Raw genomic sequence first — 15861 nt, 5'->3', positions numbered from 1 at the left:
AAATAAACTTTTCAGAAAAGTGTTTCATATTTTGAAAGAAAGTTTTGTGAAATTTACAAATTAACTAGAAAAATGCACATAATTTAAAATCAGGTATAATGGATGATTGATGGATTATGAGCTCCCAGAGATCACTAATTATGATAAGGCAGTTAATTAAATATCTATAGTCTACCTGCCTTAGCACTGTCAGTGTCTCTGAGTTGTCACTTGTCCTAGTCAGGCAATTACCAGATTCTTTTTTTAGCTCTAGTGCAAACTTGTGCGCAATAGGGGTCGTTTTGACGTTGTGATCGACCCAATAGAATGTGCCCGAATCATTGCAGATCCGAGTTTCACATCGTTCACGATCACTGACTCCAGTATGGTCATTTTACATAAAAAAAGCGTAAACTTAAATAAAAACCATGCCGCTGGCAGTGCCATTTTATAAATTAAAAAAACACGTTGGAATTTTATTACAATGTGTCTAAGCTCAAATGGCCGGGGGAGGGACAAGTTCTAGTTTATTATGGGGACACAGATTCACTCCTGTTAAAAGTTAAAACAGATAATTTATTAGATTGTTTGGAAAATGGTGAGTCGCTAGGTAACCACTGTCTCCAGTTTCTAATCAAACCATTCTATTGTGGTGCAATCAGGCCTTCAAAGCCACTTAAAAAAGATAAATAAAAATTGTTTTTTAGGAAAAAGAAGTGTCCAAAATGGCGTCAAAATATCCTGATGGAACAATGCCAAGTGACCCCTCTAAAGGGGATAAATTATGGCCATGGGAGAAAGACATGAGTGCTTTCCCAAACCTGCCTCATGTAATCAGAACCCCATTTACAGATGTTATTGGTAAGCACCGTCTTTTCAGTGCTGTGCAGTTTCTTTTGTCATTACGGGCAAAGTAGGTTATTGAAGGTAATCTACCTCTAACCTACCAGATTACTGTCTCATCAGTATTTTACATACCCAATTATATTTTTAGGCTATTTTTTCAATTTACTGAGGAGCTGTAAATATATGTTTATTTTCCGTAGTTTCAAGTTTAGACAGCCTTCTTTTTTTAAACAAGTTTTGTGCTAAATTTAAGTTTAAAATGTGTTTTACTGCTAGATAACTGGTATACCGTGGTAAATGATTTTTTTTAAAGGGGGAAAGGCTTCAAAATACAGCTAAAATCACATCCAACTTTATTTTACAATTGTTTAACTAAATGGTAGTATAAACAAGCTGTTAGTGAGAAAGTTGTCAGTGTTGAAATTTTCTGCTGAATAGGAAGTAGGATGTGGTTTTAGTAGTTTATTTTGGTATAAGGAGTGGGGGTGCATTCCAAGAATAGCCCAGAAATTGGAAGTCTTTTGGGCTTACATCCCCACTCAGGGAAACCCTCTCTCCCTCCCACTTTTAAGGACTGTACATGTGTTCAGTGGGTATGTTAACAGCCACTAAGTGCTTAATAAATTGGTTCCTGGGTTGTCACCTGGGAATTATTCTTGTCGAAACGGAATTTGTAAAGACTTCTTCTGTTAAATTTGACATATTTAAAATTGCACCTAAATTGAAAGTCAGGCTTTACGAACAATTTAAGTGTTACAAATTAGGATCGCCCCCTATACCTACTTGCCAAGACTTAGGTTTTAGTATGGCTCTTTACTTTTCATTGACAATATTCTTTGGGGAAGAATGTTTTTTATTAATGCCAGGAAGTTTTGCATGCTGAAACTGAGACAAGTATTTGTACAAACAATAAAATTATTTGATAAGTTTCAAGTCTTTCCAAAAAATTTTCTTGGTCCCGTACAGGATCACAAACCTTAGGTAGAGAGCCACTAGAAAGTGATTACCATTTGTTTTCATGGACTGTAAACATGCGCAGCAATGTAACATTCGTTTACGTGGACTGTAAACATGTGCAGCAATGTAACATTCGTTTTCATGGATTGAAAACATGTGCATCAATTTAAAAAGATCAGTTTTACTCAATTAAAATCTAAAGACAGCATTCAAAACTTAAAACAAACTAAAATTACCCGGTACATGAGGGGGCTGTGTAAGCAGTTTCTTATATTCTTTTCTTCTAGTTCTTTAGCCATGTTTCTGGTATTTGTTTCCCTTTGTTTCATTAAGTTGATTTATAGTAACGAATTTTCTCTGGCAATTGTTTTATTATTTACTATTTACTTTAGTAACCTACTTTTAAAGCTTTGTTTTATAAATGCTTGCTTTATTATCTTGCTATAATTTTTTTAAGTAACTGAAACTTAAAAAGACAATCTTTAAAAAGAACTAAAAAGAGAAATGTTTGAAAAAGATATTTTTAATTAACAGGTTTTGTTAATATGAACAAAAACTCTTGTGAAGGCTTTTTTTTTCAGTTTTTATGGCACAGAGATTGGGATGAATTTTTAGGTTCTGACCTCGTCACAAGTGCCATGTGAGCTCTTGGCTCTTTCGACCTCGCCACAAGTGCCATATGAGCTCTTGGCTCTTGTTTTTCATTTATACATTAAAGGTCCTAGGCTTTCTGGTTATGACACTCCTATTAACATTTCAAAACTAATTATTGTAGACTAAGTATTTAAAAGTAATGTAGCTCCCAATTCGGGCTATTGCATCTTGAATTTTAAGGCATTGCATCTTGAATTTTAAGGCAACGTTAATAAAAAGAACGTGACTGTATTTTCGATTTCTCACAATATAATCTGACATAGGCAATAAATTATTTGTAGTCATCATTGAAGCAGAAATTGGCTGCTTTGGAGAAAAAGATACTCATTGGTGGTAAATATCTATTAGAAAAAGCAGAAAAACAAGAGAAACTTCTCGAAGCAGCTCGTATGGAGCTCGAGGAACGAAGAAGTCAAGAAAGCATACTCAGTAGGCAAATTCTAGAAAAAGAGGTGATTAAAATACAATCACTTTCCAGAAAAAAACCCTTTGTTCTTTTTCTTTAGGGTAGTCGCCTAATTACGCCTAAAAACCTAATTTCACCCCATTATGTACCAACTACTGTTCCTGTGTATGTTACATTTCTATCATTTTTACATTACAAGTTACATGTCAAACCATTCATGATCTACCGTAGTAAACAAATACCTGTGGGGTTTTGACTTGCTAGAGCTGCCAAATTGGGATGCCCTTGCAAGACTCAGTCAGAGTCCATCAATTCATTTCGGGAGAGTAGAAAAACTCAAAAACATCTTTAATATAAAACATATAAAAGAAGTATTTTTGTTGCTAAATTGAACAGTTGTTTAATTTGCCAAAAGTACTGGAACCAAAAAAAAATTCCACAGACTATAGCACTGAGGCGTCTCATTTGTTTTCTTCGGCCTAGTATATGACTATGATTAATCATTAAAAGGGGTCGGCCGTCCAAATTTAAAAACGCGTATTTACACTTTTCATGATTTTGAGAAAATCGTCTTCAAAGTCTCTCAAGTTTTGCAGCACTTTTTTCATCCATTGCGCCACACTAGACACAGGATATAAGTGAAAAAGTGTTAGGATTTGTTGTAGACAGTATTCTTTTCAATAGCAATTAAAACACATGTCAGAGTTTGCTGACGCTGTTAACTGTCGATATTTCAACTTTGGCAAACGGGGCAAAATGCTGCTGATACGTGATTTTGCCAGAAAAAATCTTTGCAGGAGGCTACGATATTCTTGCATATATCATTCGCTTCGCCTCTTTGAGCTGAATTCAGTGGGATATCTAACTCGGGAAGTGACTTTTCATGCATATATGCGTTCTTACCTTTGGACGGTCAAGGGGTTGTCTCAGAAGCAATTGTTTACACTAATATGTAAAGTGTGGTCAGTGTAGATAATTTCAATAGCCCACTTGTTTTCTATTGGCTACTCTTGAGCTATTCAAAATTTTATTGCCATTAAAAAAGATAGCATGTAAAAACACAATGACAGGAATAATCAACAGGTAAGAAATATTATGTTATTGTGTTGCTATTGTATAAGAAACTTATTAAATGTAAATATTTCTAATCAAATATCTGACGCTGAAGTAAATATTAGCAGTAATTCAAGTTTTCTGCCACTTTTATTTCGCCGAAGATGCCTGCCTTAATAGCAAAGAAAATCTGTCAGTAAGAAAATTTAGATTTTATTGTATTATCTGACTTGAAAAAATATTCAGAGATCTCGTCCTGGCTTTGCCCCTCCCTGCCCCACCGCCCCCCTCAAGTGTGCACTCAGTAATAAATTAAACAAGCCGATAAGGTTAGAATTACTGATTATAGTTGGTGGAATCTTAGTATTGCTAGTATCTGGTTTTGATTTAATTATCTGTATAGTGCCATCTATGATTTACAGCCTATAACATAGATGGCAAAAATGTTTCGGTTTGCAACTACTTTACATGAATATTTTCAATAAATACCCGCTGTACTGCTTGTTCGCTAAATGCTTTGCGTTTTGAAGCTAATTTGAAAGAATTGCGGATATCAAAAAACAAATTTTGATATCGAAATCCAGAAAAATTGAAAAAATGTACAACTGGGATCAAACTCTAAGCCCCTCACCAATCCCACTGCGCCATGCCAAACAACTTAAAATACTCACACCAACCGACTGCACAGCCAGCTGCTTAAAATGTTCCATGTCAATAAAGTAGTTACTCAGATGTTGTTAGATCTAGCTCAAATGGACGGATTTTCTCGCTCCCAGGGCTTTTAACATTTAATTCCCGAGTTAATCTTAAGAGGAAACACAGTTTATAGATTACCAACAATTGTGCTTTTTTGCCATCTATTTGGGATGAAACAGAAATCAAAATGATTGGGGGGAAAAATGGATTAAAGTGGGGTGAGTGGGGTGATAAATGGATTAAAATTGAAATAGAATCTTCATACCAGGAACAAAATTTAATAGAAATGATTATTATTACACCAAAACGTGTGAAATAAATCTGGAACATAACGTTGTAAAAACCTTTAAAAATCTGATACCGCGAAATGCTATAAAATTTTACTTAAAGGTCCAAATAAAATGTATGAATTTTAACCAAAAATAGAAATGACTTTGAATGAGTTTTTAAAGGTCTTATGCTATGAATATGGATGTGCTGAGAAGAAAAATCAGCTTTAGAATTGCTTTAGGCTTCAATTTCGTCCTAGAAACACATAAAAGCTAAATTTTGCTGAGACAGCCTGAAAATTGATTTTTCTTAAAAAATGATTTGGAAAATCCTAGCAAAATACTGAAATTGGCCTAACCTATTTGTCCAATTTAGTCCCAGAATTTACTTTGCCCATAATAGCTTGGAATCATATTGGAGCTTTTGAATAAATGACCTTTGTTTTTACTTAAACAGGCATTATGCATTTTGGGCGAAGGGAAGTCGCATGCTGTTCTTGGTACAATGTAGCGTCCACAAAAACTAAACGTTCGATCTGGTTTACCTCCTGGGCACACTTTTGAGCAACAAACCCGTGCTGCTTGAAAATGTTGACTTGGATTCTCATGTAAACTCTTTGAGTCATCATTGACTGTAATGGAAGAAAAATTAAGAAAGCTAAGCCATCATGGCTATAATGAGAGAAAGATTAAGAGAGCTAGACCACGTTTTACGGATGAAGTGTTATAGATTACCAACAATTGTGCTTTTTGCCATTTCTAGGGCTATAATGAAAGAAAGATTAAGAGAGCTAGGCCACGTTTTACAGATGATGTGTTATAGATCACCAACAATTGTGCTTTTTGCCATTTCTAGGGCTATAATGAACGAAAGATTAAGAGAGCTAGGCAATCATGGCTATAATGAAAGAAAGATTAAGAGAGCTAGGCTACGTTTTACGGATGAAGTATTATAGATTACCAACAATTGTGCTTTTTGCCATTTCTAGGGCTATAATGAAAGAAAGATTAAGAGAGCTAGGCCACGTTTTACGGATGAAGTATTATAGATTACCAACAATTGTGCTTTTTGCCATTTCTAGGGCTATAATGAAAGAAAGATTAAGAGAGCTGGGTCATTATGGCTATAATGAAAGAAAGATTAAGACAGCTAGGCCACGTTTTACGGATGAAGTATTATAGATTACCAACAATTGTGCTTTTTGCCATTTCTAGGGCTATAATGAACGAAAGATTAAGAGAGCTAGGCCACGGATGAAGTATTATAGATTACCAACAATTGTGCTTTCTGCCATTTCTAGGGCTATAATGAAAGAAAGATTAAGAGAGCTGGGTCATCATGGCTATAATGAAAGAAAGATTAAGAGAGCTAGGCCACGTTTTACGGATGAAGTATTATAGATTACCAACAATTGTGCTTTTTGCCATTTCTAGGGCTATAATGAACGAAAGATTAAGAGAGCTAGGCAATCATGGCTATAATGAAAGAAAGATTAAGAGACCTAGGCTACGTTTCACGGATGAAGTATTATAGATTACCAACAATTGTGCTTTCTGCCATTTCTAGGGCTATAATGAAAGAAAGATTAAGAGAGCTGGGTCATCATGGCTATAATGAAAGAAAGATTAAGAGACCTAGGCTACGTTTCAAGGATGAAGTATTATAGATTACCAACAATTGTGCTTTCTGCCTTTTCTAGGGCTATAATGAAAGAAAGATTAAGAGAGCTAGGCAATCATGGCTATAATGAAAGAAAGATTAAGAGACCTAGGCTACGTTTCAAGGGTGAAGTATTATAGATTACCAACAATTGTGCTTTCTGCCTTTTCTAGGGCTATAATGAACGAAAGATTAAGAGAGCTAGGCAATCATGGCTATAATGAAAGAAAGATTAAGAGAGCTAGGCCACGTTTTACGGATGAAGTATTATAGATTACCAACAATTGTGCTTTTTGCCATTTCTAGGGCTATAATGAAAGAAAGATTAAGAGAGCTAGACCACGTTTTATAGATGAAGTATTATAGATTACCAACAATTGTGCTTTTTGCCATTTCTAGGGCTATAATGAAAGAAAGATTAAGAGAGCTGGGTCATGATGGCTATAATGAAAGAAAGATTAAGAGAGCTAGGCCACTTTTTACAGATGATGTGTTATAGATCACCAACAATTGTGCTTTTTGCCATTTCTAGGGCTATAATGAACGAAAGATTAAGAGAGCTAGGCAATCATGGCTATAATGAAAGAAAGATTATGAGAGCTAGGCTACGTTTCAAGGGTGAAGTATTATAGATTACCAACAATTGTGCTTTCTGCCAGTTCTAGGGCTATAATGAAAGAAAGATTTAGAGAGCTGGGTCATCATGGCTATAATGAAAGAAAGATTAAGAGAGCTAGGCCACGTTTTACGGATGAAGTATTATAGATTACCAACAATTGTGCTTTTTGCCATTTCTAGGGCTATAATGAAAGAAAGATTAAGAAAGCTAGGCCATGTTTTACGGATGAAGTATTATAAAAGTAAAACAGTTCAAAATAGGGATGATACCTTTTTATTGACAGTGAATAGATATAAAATTATTTAACTGGATATTCCGAACACATATACAGTGTTCATCATCAGCAGTAAAACTACTAAATCTACATTTAGGCACTTTTAAAGGAAAAAAGTTCGAACGAGGTCTACAATTCAAGACTTTAAATCATCTGATTAAAGATAAAAGGAGAAAAAGAGCTTTATTAGTGAAAGATAAACTTTTCCTGGAAAATATTATAAAAAAAAGAGTTTTACTGCTGATGATGAACACTGTATATGTGTTCGAAATATCCAGTTAAATAATTTTATATCTATTCACTGTCAATAAAAAGGTATCATCCCTATTTTGAACTGTTTTACTTTCGTCATGGAAAGGCAGTGTGGTCTTCGAAGTTATCTACGTGAAGTATTATAAATTACCAACAATTGTGCTTTTTTAGCATCCATCTGTGATGAAACAAAAATCAGATCGAGTGAGGTGAGAAGAGATTGCTAGAATCGATTTAAAAGGAATAGGAACTTCTTGGAATGTGGGATTACTGAGTAAAGCGTTTAATAGACTAGGGTGGAGGAGGAATGTGTAGAACTTGTTAAACTCGGTTGGTTTAGGACTTCAGCGAGTTGTAGTTGAAATAAATAAGTAAATGAGAAACAAGTAAGAGCTTGGTGTTTATGTTGGCGATTAATCCTTTCAGTTTCGTCTTGGATTAAAATAGAAAAAAAAAATGTTTCTTTGGGTTGCAAAATAGTGAATCAAATAAAAGCTTCATAAATGTTTTTATCTAGCTGAAGATCTAACTTTAGATCTAGCTCAAATGGATGGATTTTTTCGCTCCAAGGTGTTTTAACATTTAGTTCCCAAGTTAATCTTAAGCTTCTTCGGTGGTTGTGAGCTGCAAGTTAACTATCAATTCAAATGTAGCTACAGTTAACGGTGCAAAACTTCAGAGGAAACGCAGGAAAAATGGTAAAATATTTCCCTCAGAGCAGTGGCATCATTTAAGGGGGGGGGGGAAAGATTATATTTTCTTGTTTTAAAACTTTCAAAAATAGATATGAATACACCCTTAACATCTACAAATACGACAGAAATGGAATCATTGATTAACATGAAAAATAAATAATTGAAAAAGAAAATGAGACTTTATTCTCTTTATAATTAACCGTACTGTAGCTAGATAGGTCAAATCAGTTTTAGTTTGATCGTAGAAGTTAGTAGGGGGGGGGATCAACCCCAGGAGTCATTTAATTGTTTTAATTTTTACTTCCAATATTTAAATCAAAACTCCAATATAGATCCTCATTCTCTTATTTGTGAGTGAAATGCCTAATCACGTCCCAAACCTTACGTATGTGCTAACGTACAAGTGTAGAACTGCCTCTGTGTACAATACCATGCTGATTTCTCGAGAAAATATAAGAATTAGCCTTTATGAGTCTTTAAAAAGCTCTCTGTGATGTTCCAGTCCCTCGATAGCGACGAAGAAAAATAAGAGGACATATCACTACTGCCCATGAAAAAATATGATTTTTCTTGTTGTTCAATTAGGGGGGTTATAATTTTCATATATAATGTTTTAACAGTGGCAATTTAAAGGGTGCAATTTTGATTTGCTAAGACATCCCTTTCAAATCACATGCAACTGAATGACGCGATGCACTGGACTGTTAGAATAGGGCGTAGCTCAAGTACGAGATTTACTCTCATGTAATGGGGGTTGTTGAAAGAAATGGAAGAGGGATATTGGCTTCAGTATTAACGGTAAAGCTGGCAAAGAATCCGAGCTTATTAACTCAGCATCACCGACTCAAAAGTTTATAGTACATCACTTTCTTGTCCTGTAACTCATTGCTGACAGCCATAGTAAAAGTCTACTACTCTATTCTACTACTACTACTTTTCTACTACTATTTATATACTACTACTACTATTAGTATTATATTGTATACTATACTACTATACTACTACATATACTAGTATTATATACTACTACTATACTACTACTACTACTACTACTTACTTTAGTCTACTACCTTATTTGCATTTCTTTGATGCGCGTGTATTTTGTAATGTCTCTGAAATTAACCGAGTAGTGTCTTTGCTAATTTTTTAGTAATTTTAGTAATTAAATTTTATTATAATTATAATTAATTATTTATAAATTAATTATTTATAGTAATTAATTACTATAATTAATTTTAGTAATTTTTAGTAATTTTTTTTTCGTTATCGCTTGAAAAAAATGTCCTATTGAAGATTTAGGGAAGGAAGGGCCATCTTTGCTTTTTAACCGTTTGGCACCCCCTCCCCCCCCACCCCCCCCCATCAGATGAAAGAGTGCATGCACATGTGGTACCAGGACAGCTGGGCTGCTACATATTCTGTAAATTATTAATTCAGAACAAGCGTGTCCGTAGGCTCAGTGATGTAAGATGGCCAAAATTTCGGCTCCTTAGCCAGTTCCCTATAAACCAGCTTCGTCCATCTCCCAACTTTGATGTGTTTTATAGTGTTGTTAAAAATATAATTGTATGAATTTATTTGGTTATAACAGGCTAATAAAACCGAGAAAGGGCAGAGCTCCATACTTTCTTTCTTTGGCTTTAAACCAACTTCAAAAAAAGTAACAGAAACTGGAATAACAAAAAGAAGGTGATGGAAAAGGATTTGATTGCCATCTACGTCTTCTTTTAGTAACACAATAATGGAAAGTGAAGACAATCTTAGCAGTGAAAGCAGCTCAACTTTGACCAAATTAACTAACAAACGTGATCTAGTTAATGGTCCAGCCTCAGCTTTGGCTTACATTTGTGATAGCCCCTTTAAACAAAGAGACTTGATTTTCCCTTGGGACTAACGGGAGGAAATTCGGAAAAAAAATTCAGACATCTGTGAAACACATTTAGGTTTGTGTTTTCATAAGTTTTCCAACACCTCTTTGCCCATAGTTGGTTTTAGAGGAGGGGGTTGACAGGGCACTCGCCTCGGACGCGGATTTCAATTGTAGGGGGTGCAAATTTCAAGTAAATAGTCTTGTATTTATAATTTTTTTGTGAATTTTGTAATTTTATCCTTATTAAAATAAAATAGAGGGCGTAGTTAGCAGTAAGTTACGTACTTACTATAATTTTCGTATAATAATACCTAATACTTACTGTAAGCATAAGCAAATCGAAGAGGCCAGAACCGCCATTGTTTTTTCCTGAAGGCTAGCCTATGCCCCTAGACACCGGATATGGACCAAACCTCCCCCCCCCCGCCCCAATAAAAATTCTGGAACTACACCACTGTCTCAGAGGGCCTATAACCAGGAATTAAAGGAGGAGGGGGACCAATCTTGGGAGCTATTTTTTTATGTTTTATGACAAAACGCCAGATAAGCAAACTAATGGAAAAAATATATCTCTCGTAATTAATAGAAAACAGGTTTTTTTTTCAGTGGCGGGAGGAGGTGATGGCCATTTGCCATCACCTGGCCATTTGATTCATCAAATTTGCCATTTGTCATCATAGCTTTGTGTCCCCCACATAGATTTTGAAAAAAAATCTTCTTTTGGGATTTTCTTTGTGGTATTTTCATTTTAAAATATCGAAAGAACGCCGCATTCCCCTTCCCCCTATATTTTGAAAAGATATTCCCTCCCCTTATCAATTTTCATAAATTGACACCACTGGTTGTTTGGTCCATTTGAATGACAAGAGACAGAGACAAAAAAAGACTTCTTTAATTGGTAGATCTCCTTTTAGAACGATTTTGACAATTTTTGAAATAATCCTAAGCTTCATCATTGATAGTGCTAGGTAAAAGAAGATGTTACATTTTCTACCATATTTGAGCCATCCATCAATAAAATATATCCTTAAGTTATTCAAATAGACGCCAAGACCAGTATTTTTTCGAATCTCTTGAGTGATGTTATATTATTGATTTTTTAATTTATACTCTGTGAATAAACTATTAATTTATAATTTTTTTTAGTTAATTTTTAAATCAGTATTATGTTTGAATGGTGGTTTAATATTTACTTCAATGACACATTCTGCAAAAGAACGATAAACAGCTGGTGTTTTGTGGACAGGGTAATCAGGAAGAAAATTTAATAATATGTTTAAATTGCTATTCTGGAAAGGGACAAAAGAAAAACCAGTGGGGGAAATTTGTATCCACAAGACACGTGAGGCATAGTAAACCCTGACATAAATGCCATCCTGGGGGCTCTCGGTAGCAAATACTAACGAAAGAACAAAAAAAAAAATCTGCAGGACACCAGAATTCAAAAGGAATTCTAGGATCTGGTGTGTGCTCAAGGAGAGTATCAGGAATAATCCCTTCCGTTCTGCCATCTCTGCAGTGCTGCTAATAGACCCTAGACTACTGCCCTTTTATGTGAAATAAATATATTTATACTATAGATTAAAACCAGAGGCGCCATTTGGGGAGGAGGGCAGGGGTGGGTAAATGCCCACCCTAGATTTTCCAAGGGGCCCAAGCTTCCACCAAAAAGGGTCCTTTGCTGGCCAAAATAATAACACTATTTGCTGTTGACCATTGTAAACTTTGAAAGCAGGTTAGATACATAATCTAATTCTCAAGTTCTGTCAAATACCCGTTTCCTAGATGATCATATTAATATTATAAATTCTGAATATTTGCAGTAATTCCTCTAAGTTGATAGACTAAAATAGGTCAGTTCCTGGCCTATCATTTCTTGATGGAATCGTTCCTTGTTATCTTCCAATTGCACTACATAGAAGCAATTACGCGAGTGACAAAATCGCTGTCTCAGCAACTCCATGCCGTCGCCGTTTACTTGGTTATATCTCGATCATGCACCTTGATTCAGGCCACAAGAAGCAAACTCACCGACCTGGGTTCAGATGCTTCATTTGTATCGCTTTTCAAGAAGGCTAAAGAGTTTGCAACAGAACTCGAAATTGAAGTACCTGCTGTGAATGGACCCCCAACTAGACCCTCCTCTGTTGGTCAGAAAGGACGACCTTGAAGAACTCAAAAGATCACCGAGCATCGGAAACAATTTGTGACAACTTTGACGATAGGAAAGAATCTCTTCGAATCTGGAAGTCGGACTACTACTTTGGCGGATGAAATGAAGCAAGAATACTTCAAAACTTTTGACCGTCTACTAGCCGAATTTGACAGAAGGTTCACAGATAACTTGCCAGTGCTGAGTACGCTCGAAGCCTTGGATCCAAGCTCAACCAAGTTTATGGACACAGTGCTGCTCAAGCTTTTCTCTTCTCTTTACGGCGAGCTGGATATCGACAACATTCGTCTCGAATCTCAAGCTGGTATTGCCAAGCGTTTCTTGCTCAATGAGGAGAAAAAGCCGGAAAACTTCCTAGACATTGTCGATCATCTTCAGGCATTACCAGTGGCTTACTCAGAAGTAATTAAAGTACTTCGTATTGCTGCCACACTTCCTGAGACAACAGCGAGCAATGAGCGTCTGTTTTCTAGCCTAGAAATAGTGAAAAACTACCTGCGGTCTACAACAGGAGATGATCCTCTCAGTCGCCTCCTTTTGATATTTGCAGAGAAGGATTTAGTAAAAATTTGGACTACAGCCAGCTTGTTGATTTTGCAAAGATGAAAGCTCGGCAGTACCCCTTGTTACCTTGAATGTTGTTGTATTTTTTTTTCTTGTTATGTTTTTCCTTTTCATAAGTACATTTGATCTGTAAGATTTCTGCTGAAGGGACACTGAGATTTTTGGTTACAACCCTCAGAATAACAATGAAGGTTACTTTCACCGACGTATTGTTTACTTAAATAAGAAAGTTTCTCGCTGAGGAATGCCAGCCTGTAGTCTGGTTGAATATTCCACTTTCAGTTTAATCACTTAAACTCGTTGATTGTATTTTTCGTTGTTATAATTAATCTTAGAGGTCAGTGTGGCTGAGTTCCACATTTGGTTACAGTACATTTTCAAGCAACACACGGGTGCTGAAAATGCATTTTTACTTAGAATATTCGATCAATGTGCTGCCAAAACCCGGATTTTTCTTACGCGACACAAAGTGAATCGGGGGGGGGGGGCAGATGGAGTTCATGCCCACCCCAAGATTTGGCCCAAATGGCGCCTCTGATTAAAACAGTTGTATATTTAATTATATATTCTCCACAGCATGTTCACTGACCTTGTTTGTTTAAAGATGCCTGATCTTGTATATTAAATTAGGATTAGTATTTCCTCTAAAAGCCTAGTGGATCAAGAACCGGTTTTTGTTAGTTTCTTTCAGTTTAGCGGGAGACAAGACAAAGAGAAGTGACGGAATAGATGAAAAACATATAATTTCGGCTATATATTTGCACCTTGGGGAGGGGGGGGGGGGGTAAAGCATTTGGACACTGTAAAGATAGAAAAACAATTCTTCTACATAATATGCAGAATAATTGTACCTAACACATTTGGCATGCAGACCGTATTGTCTGTTAGTGTGTTTTCGTATTGTTTTTAAAGATAGGAATAGGGCATCAAGATAAAGAGTAATATGATTCTTTTGAAAGCAGTTCTCGCTGGATTCAACAATAGTTTTATTACCCACCGTCTAACTATTCCGAACAAATATAAGTTTCAAAGGCATAGGTCCTTTTTATTAGACAGGGAAAACAGATACAAAAGCTACATGATATTTTGACCTCATAAATCAGTGATCATCATCATTAGCGGAACTAAATTATTACAGTTAAAACAAACCATATTTATACAGACCAAAATAATTACTTTCGGGTCATTGATAGTTTCCCGTCCATTGGTCTAGAGGGTTTATCAACTGGGTTCATTCAAAGTCTCGAGTTCTTTAATATTGCCTAAATGTTCGTTCTTATTTGTTACGTCATAGAAAGGAAGTGTAGTTTTAGAAAAAAAAAAATACAAATGTCTAACTATTCATCTAGCCAAAGGTCCATTACACGATGCGATTTTGTAGAAACCGTGATTTAGCTAGTACTAATTTAACTGTAATTAATTTCTAAGACAAAACTGGTTTTACATGATAAAATGAAAAAAAAAACACACTAGTTTGGGTTTCTTTTTAAGGTTTCTTTTGTTTATATTTTGTCCTGAGGTCTTTTATCTATATTTTTTTACATACTATTACCTGTTGTCACAGGCGGGAATGAATATTATTTTTTATCTTTACCATTTTATTTTTGTTCTTTAATTTGACCCTATCACATTTTTCAATGGATTTTTCTAATCGGCTGAAAAAGTCTATGAAATACTTATTGGCTCAAATATCCCGGTAGTATTAAAATCTTGTTATCTGGGTCTGAAGAAAGCACGTGAAGTTCCAATGATCCACTGACTAACGTCAAGTAAAAAGAAGATGGCTATGTAGGGAATACTAAACGGCTGATGTGTATAACAGAAGAAGAAGCAGATAATTTGTCTATATACTTATTTTTTTTTTGCAGCTTCAACCCTTTTCATCCAAAATACGTGGCCACAATGTGCAAGATTTGAAAATAACTATTTTAAGTGTGTATCCGCTTATGGGCACCCGAGACATTTAAAGGAGTGCAGAGACTACTATGATGATTTACGTGAATGTAGAATGGGCGAAAAACAGGTAAAGGTTAATTCACACTGAAATTTAGCCAACAACTAGACTTACTTGTGACTGAGATTGATATGATAGGATTATGATTGATATGATTACTTAATGATTGAGCTAGCCATTAAAAAAAAATACATTCTTCATTGAAAAATGCCTGGAGGCTATAGCCTGTAAGGGATTAAGCACAATGTTAACAAAAAGGATTCAACTGAAATAATACGGCCTGTAAGGGATTCAGCACAATATTAACAAAAACAATTCAACTGCAATAATACGGCTTGTAAGGGATTAAGCACAATGTTAACAAAAACAATCCAACTGAAATAAGGACAGACAGAGGAAGAAGGGGAAAACAGAGAAAAGGGAAGAAAAAGGGGAAAGAGGACAAATAAGAACAGAGGAAGAGGAAGAAAAATACGAAAGGGGCTTTACTTGCTTGACCTCACATTTTCAAACCTTTTAAAACTAATTTTTACCTTGACGGGTATGACCAATGTTCTGTGTATAAAAAGAGTATATAAAGTTTCATAATCGTTAAATGCCTCAATTCCATAATTGTAGCTAGTGTCAGTCCCATCCATAATAAAATTTATGTTTCACAAGTTCTGGCTAGCTGGGATAGAAAATTTTCACCATGTGGTTAAATTTTTATACAGCTAAAAAATAATATTGAAGATCTCTGATTGGCTGGCTGTGGCGAAATTCCTGAATAAAGCATAAATAAACTGACTGTTGGTGCTGGCTATAGCCTGATGTGAAACTTACTATGAATGGGCTGACTAAAATTCTGACGTTTGCTCAACCTCATTCTGAATGGATATTAAGAGTACAGATAACTTTGACTAGATTTTATAGGATCCCAAAGCGAATTTTTATATGCTGA

The 15861-nt window shown here is 35.3% G+C and overlaps 1 protein-coding gene across 1 annotated transcript in view; it reads left to right on the top strand.

Annotated features, from left to right (window-relative positions):
• LOC136038113 (uncharacterized) overlaps window positions 1-15861 on the top strand; it is a 33811-nt gene that overhangs the window by 11107 nt on the left and 6843 nt on the right. Inside the window, exons 2-3 of the mRNA XM_065721134.1 lie at window positions 687-840; window positions 14836-14990. Of these exons, the coding sequence (XP_065577206.1) occupies window positions 705-840; window positions 14836-14990 (291 nt within the window). The 5' untranslated portion in view covers window positions 687-704. The remainder of the gene's footprint in view (window positions 1-686; window positions 841-14835; window positions 14991-15861) is intronic.

Source organism: Artemia franciscana, chromosome 17, assembly GCF_032884065.1.
Source record: "Artemia franciscana chromosome 17, ASM3288406v1, whole genome shotgun sequence".
NCBI lineage: Eukaryota > Metazoa > Arthropoda > Branchiopoda > Anostraca > Artemiidae > Artemia > Artemia franciscana.
Note: the sequence above shows the minus strand (reverse complement) of the source record. Positions and strands in the feature narration are given on the sequence as shown.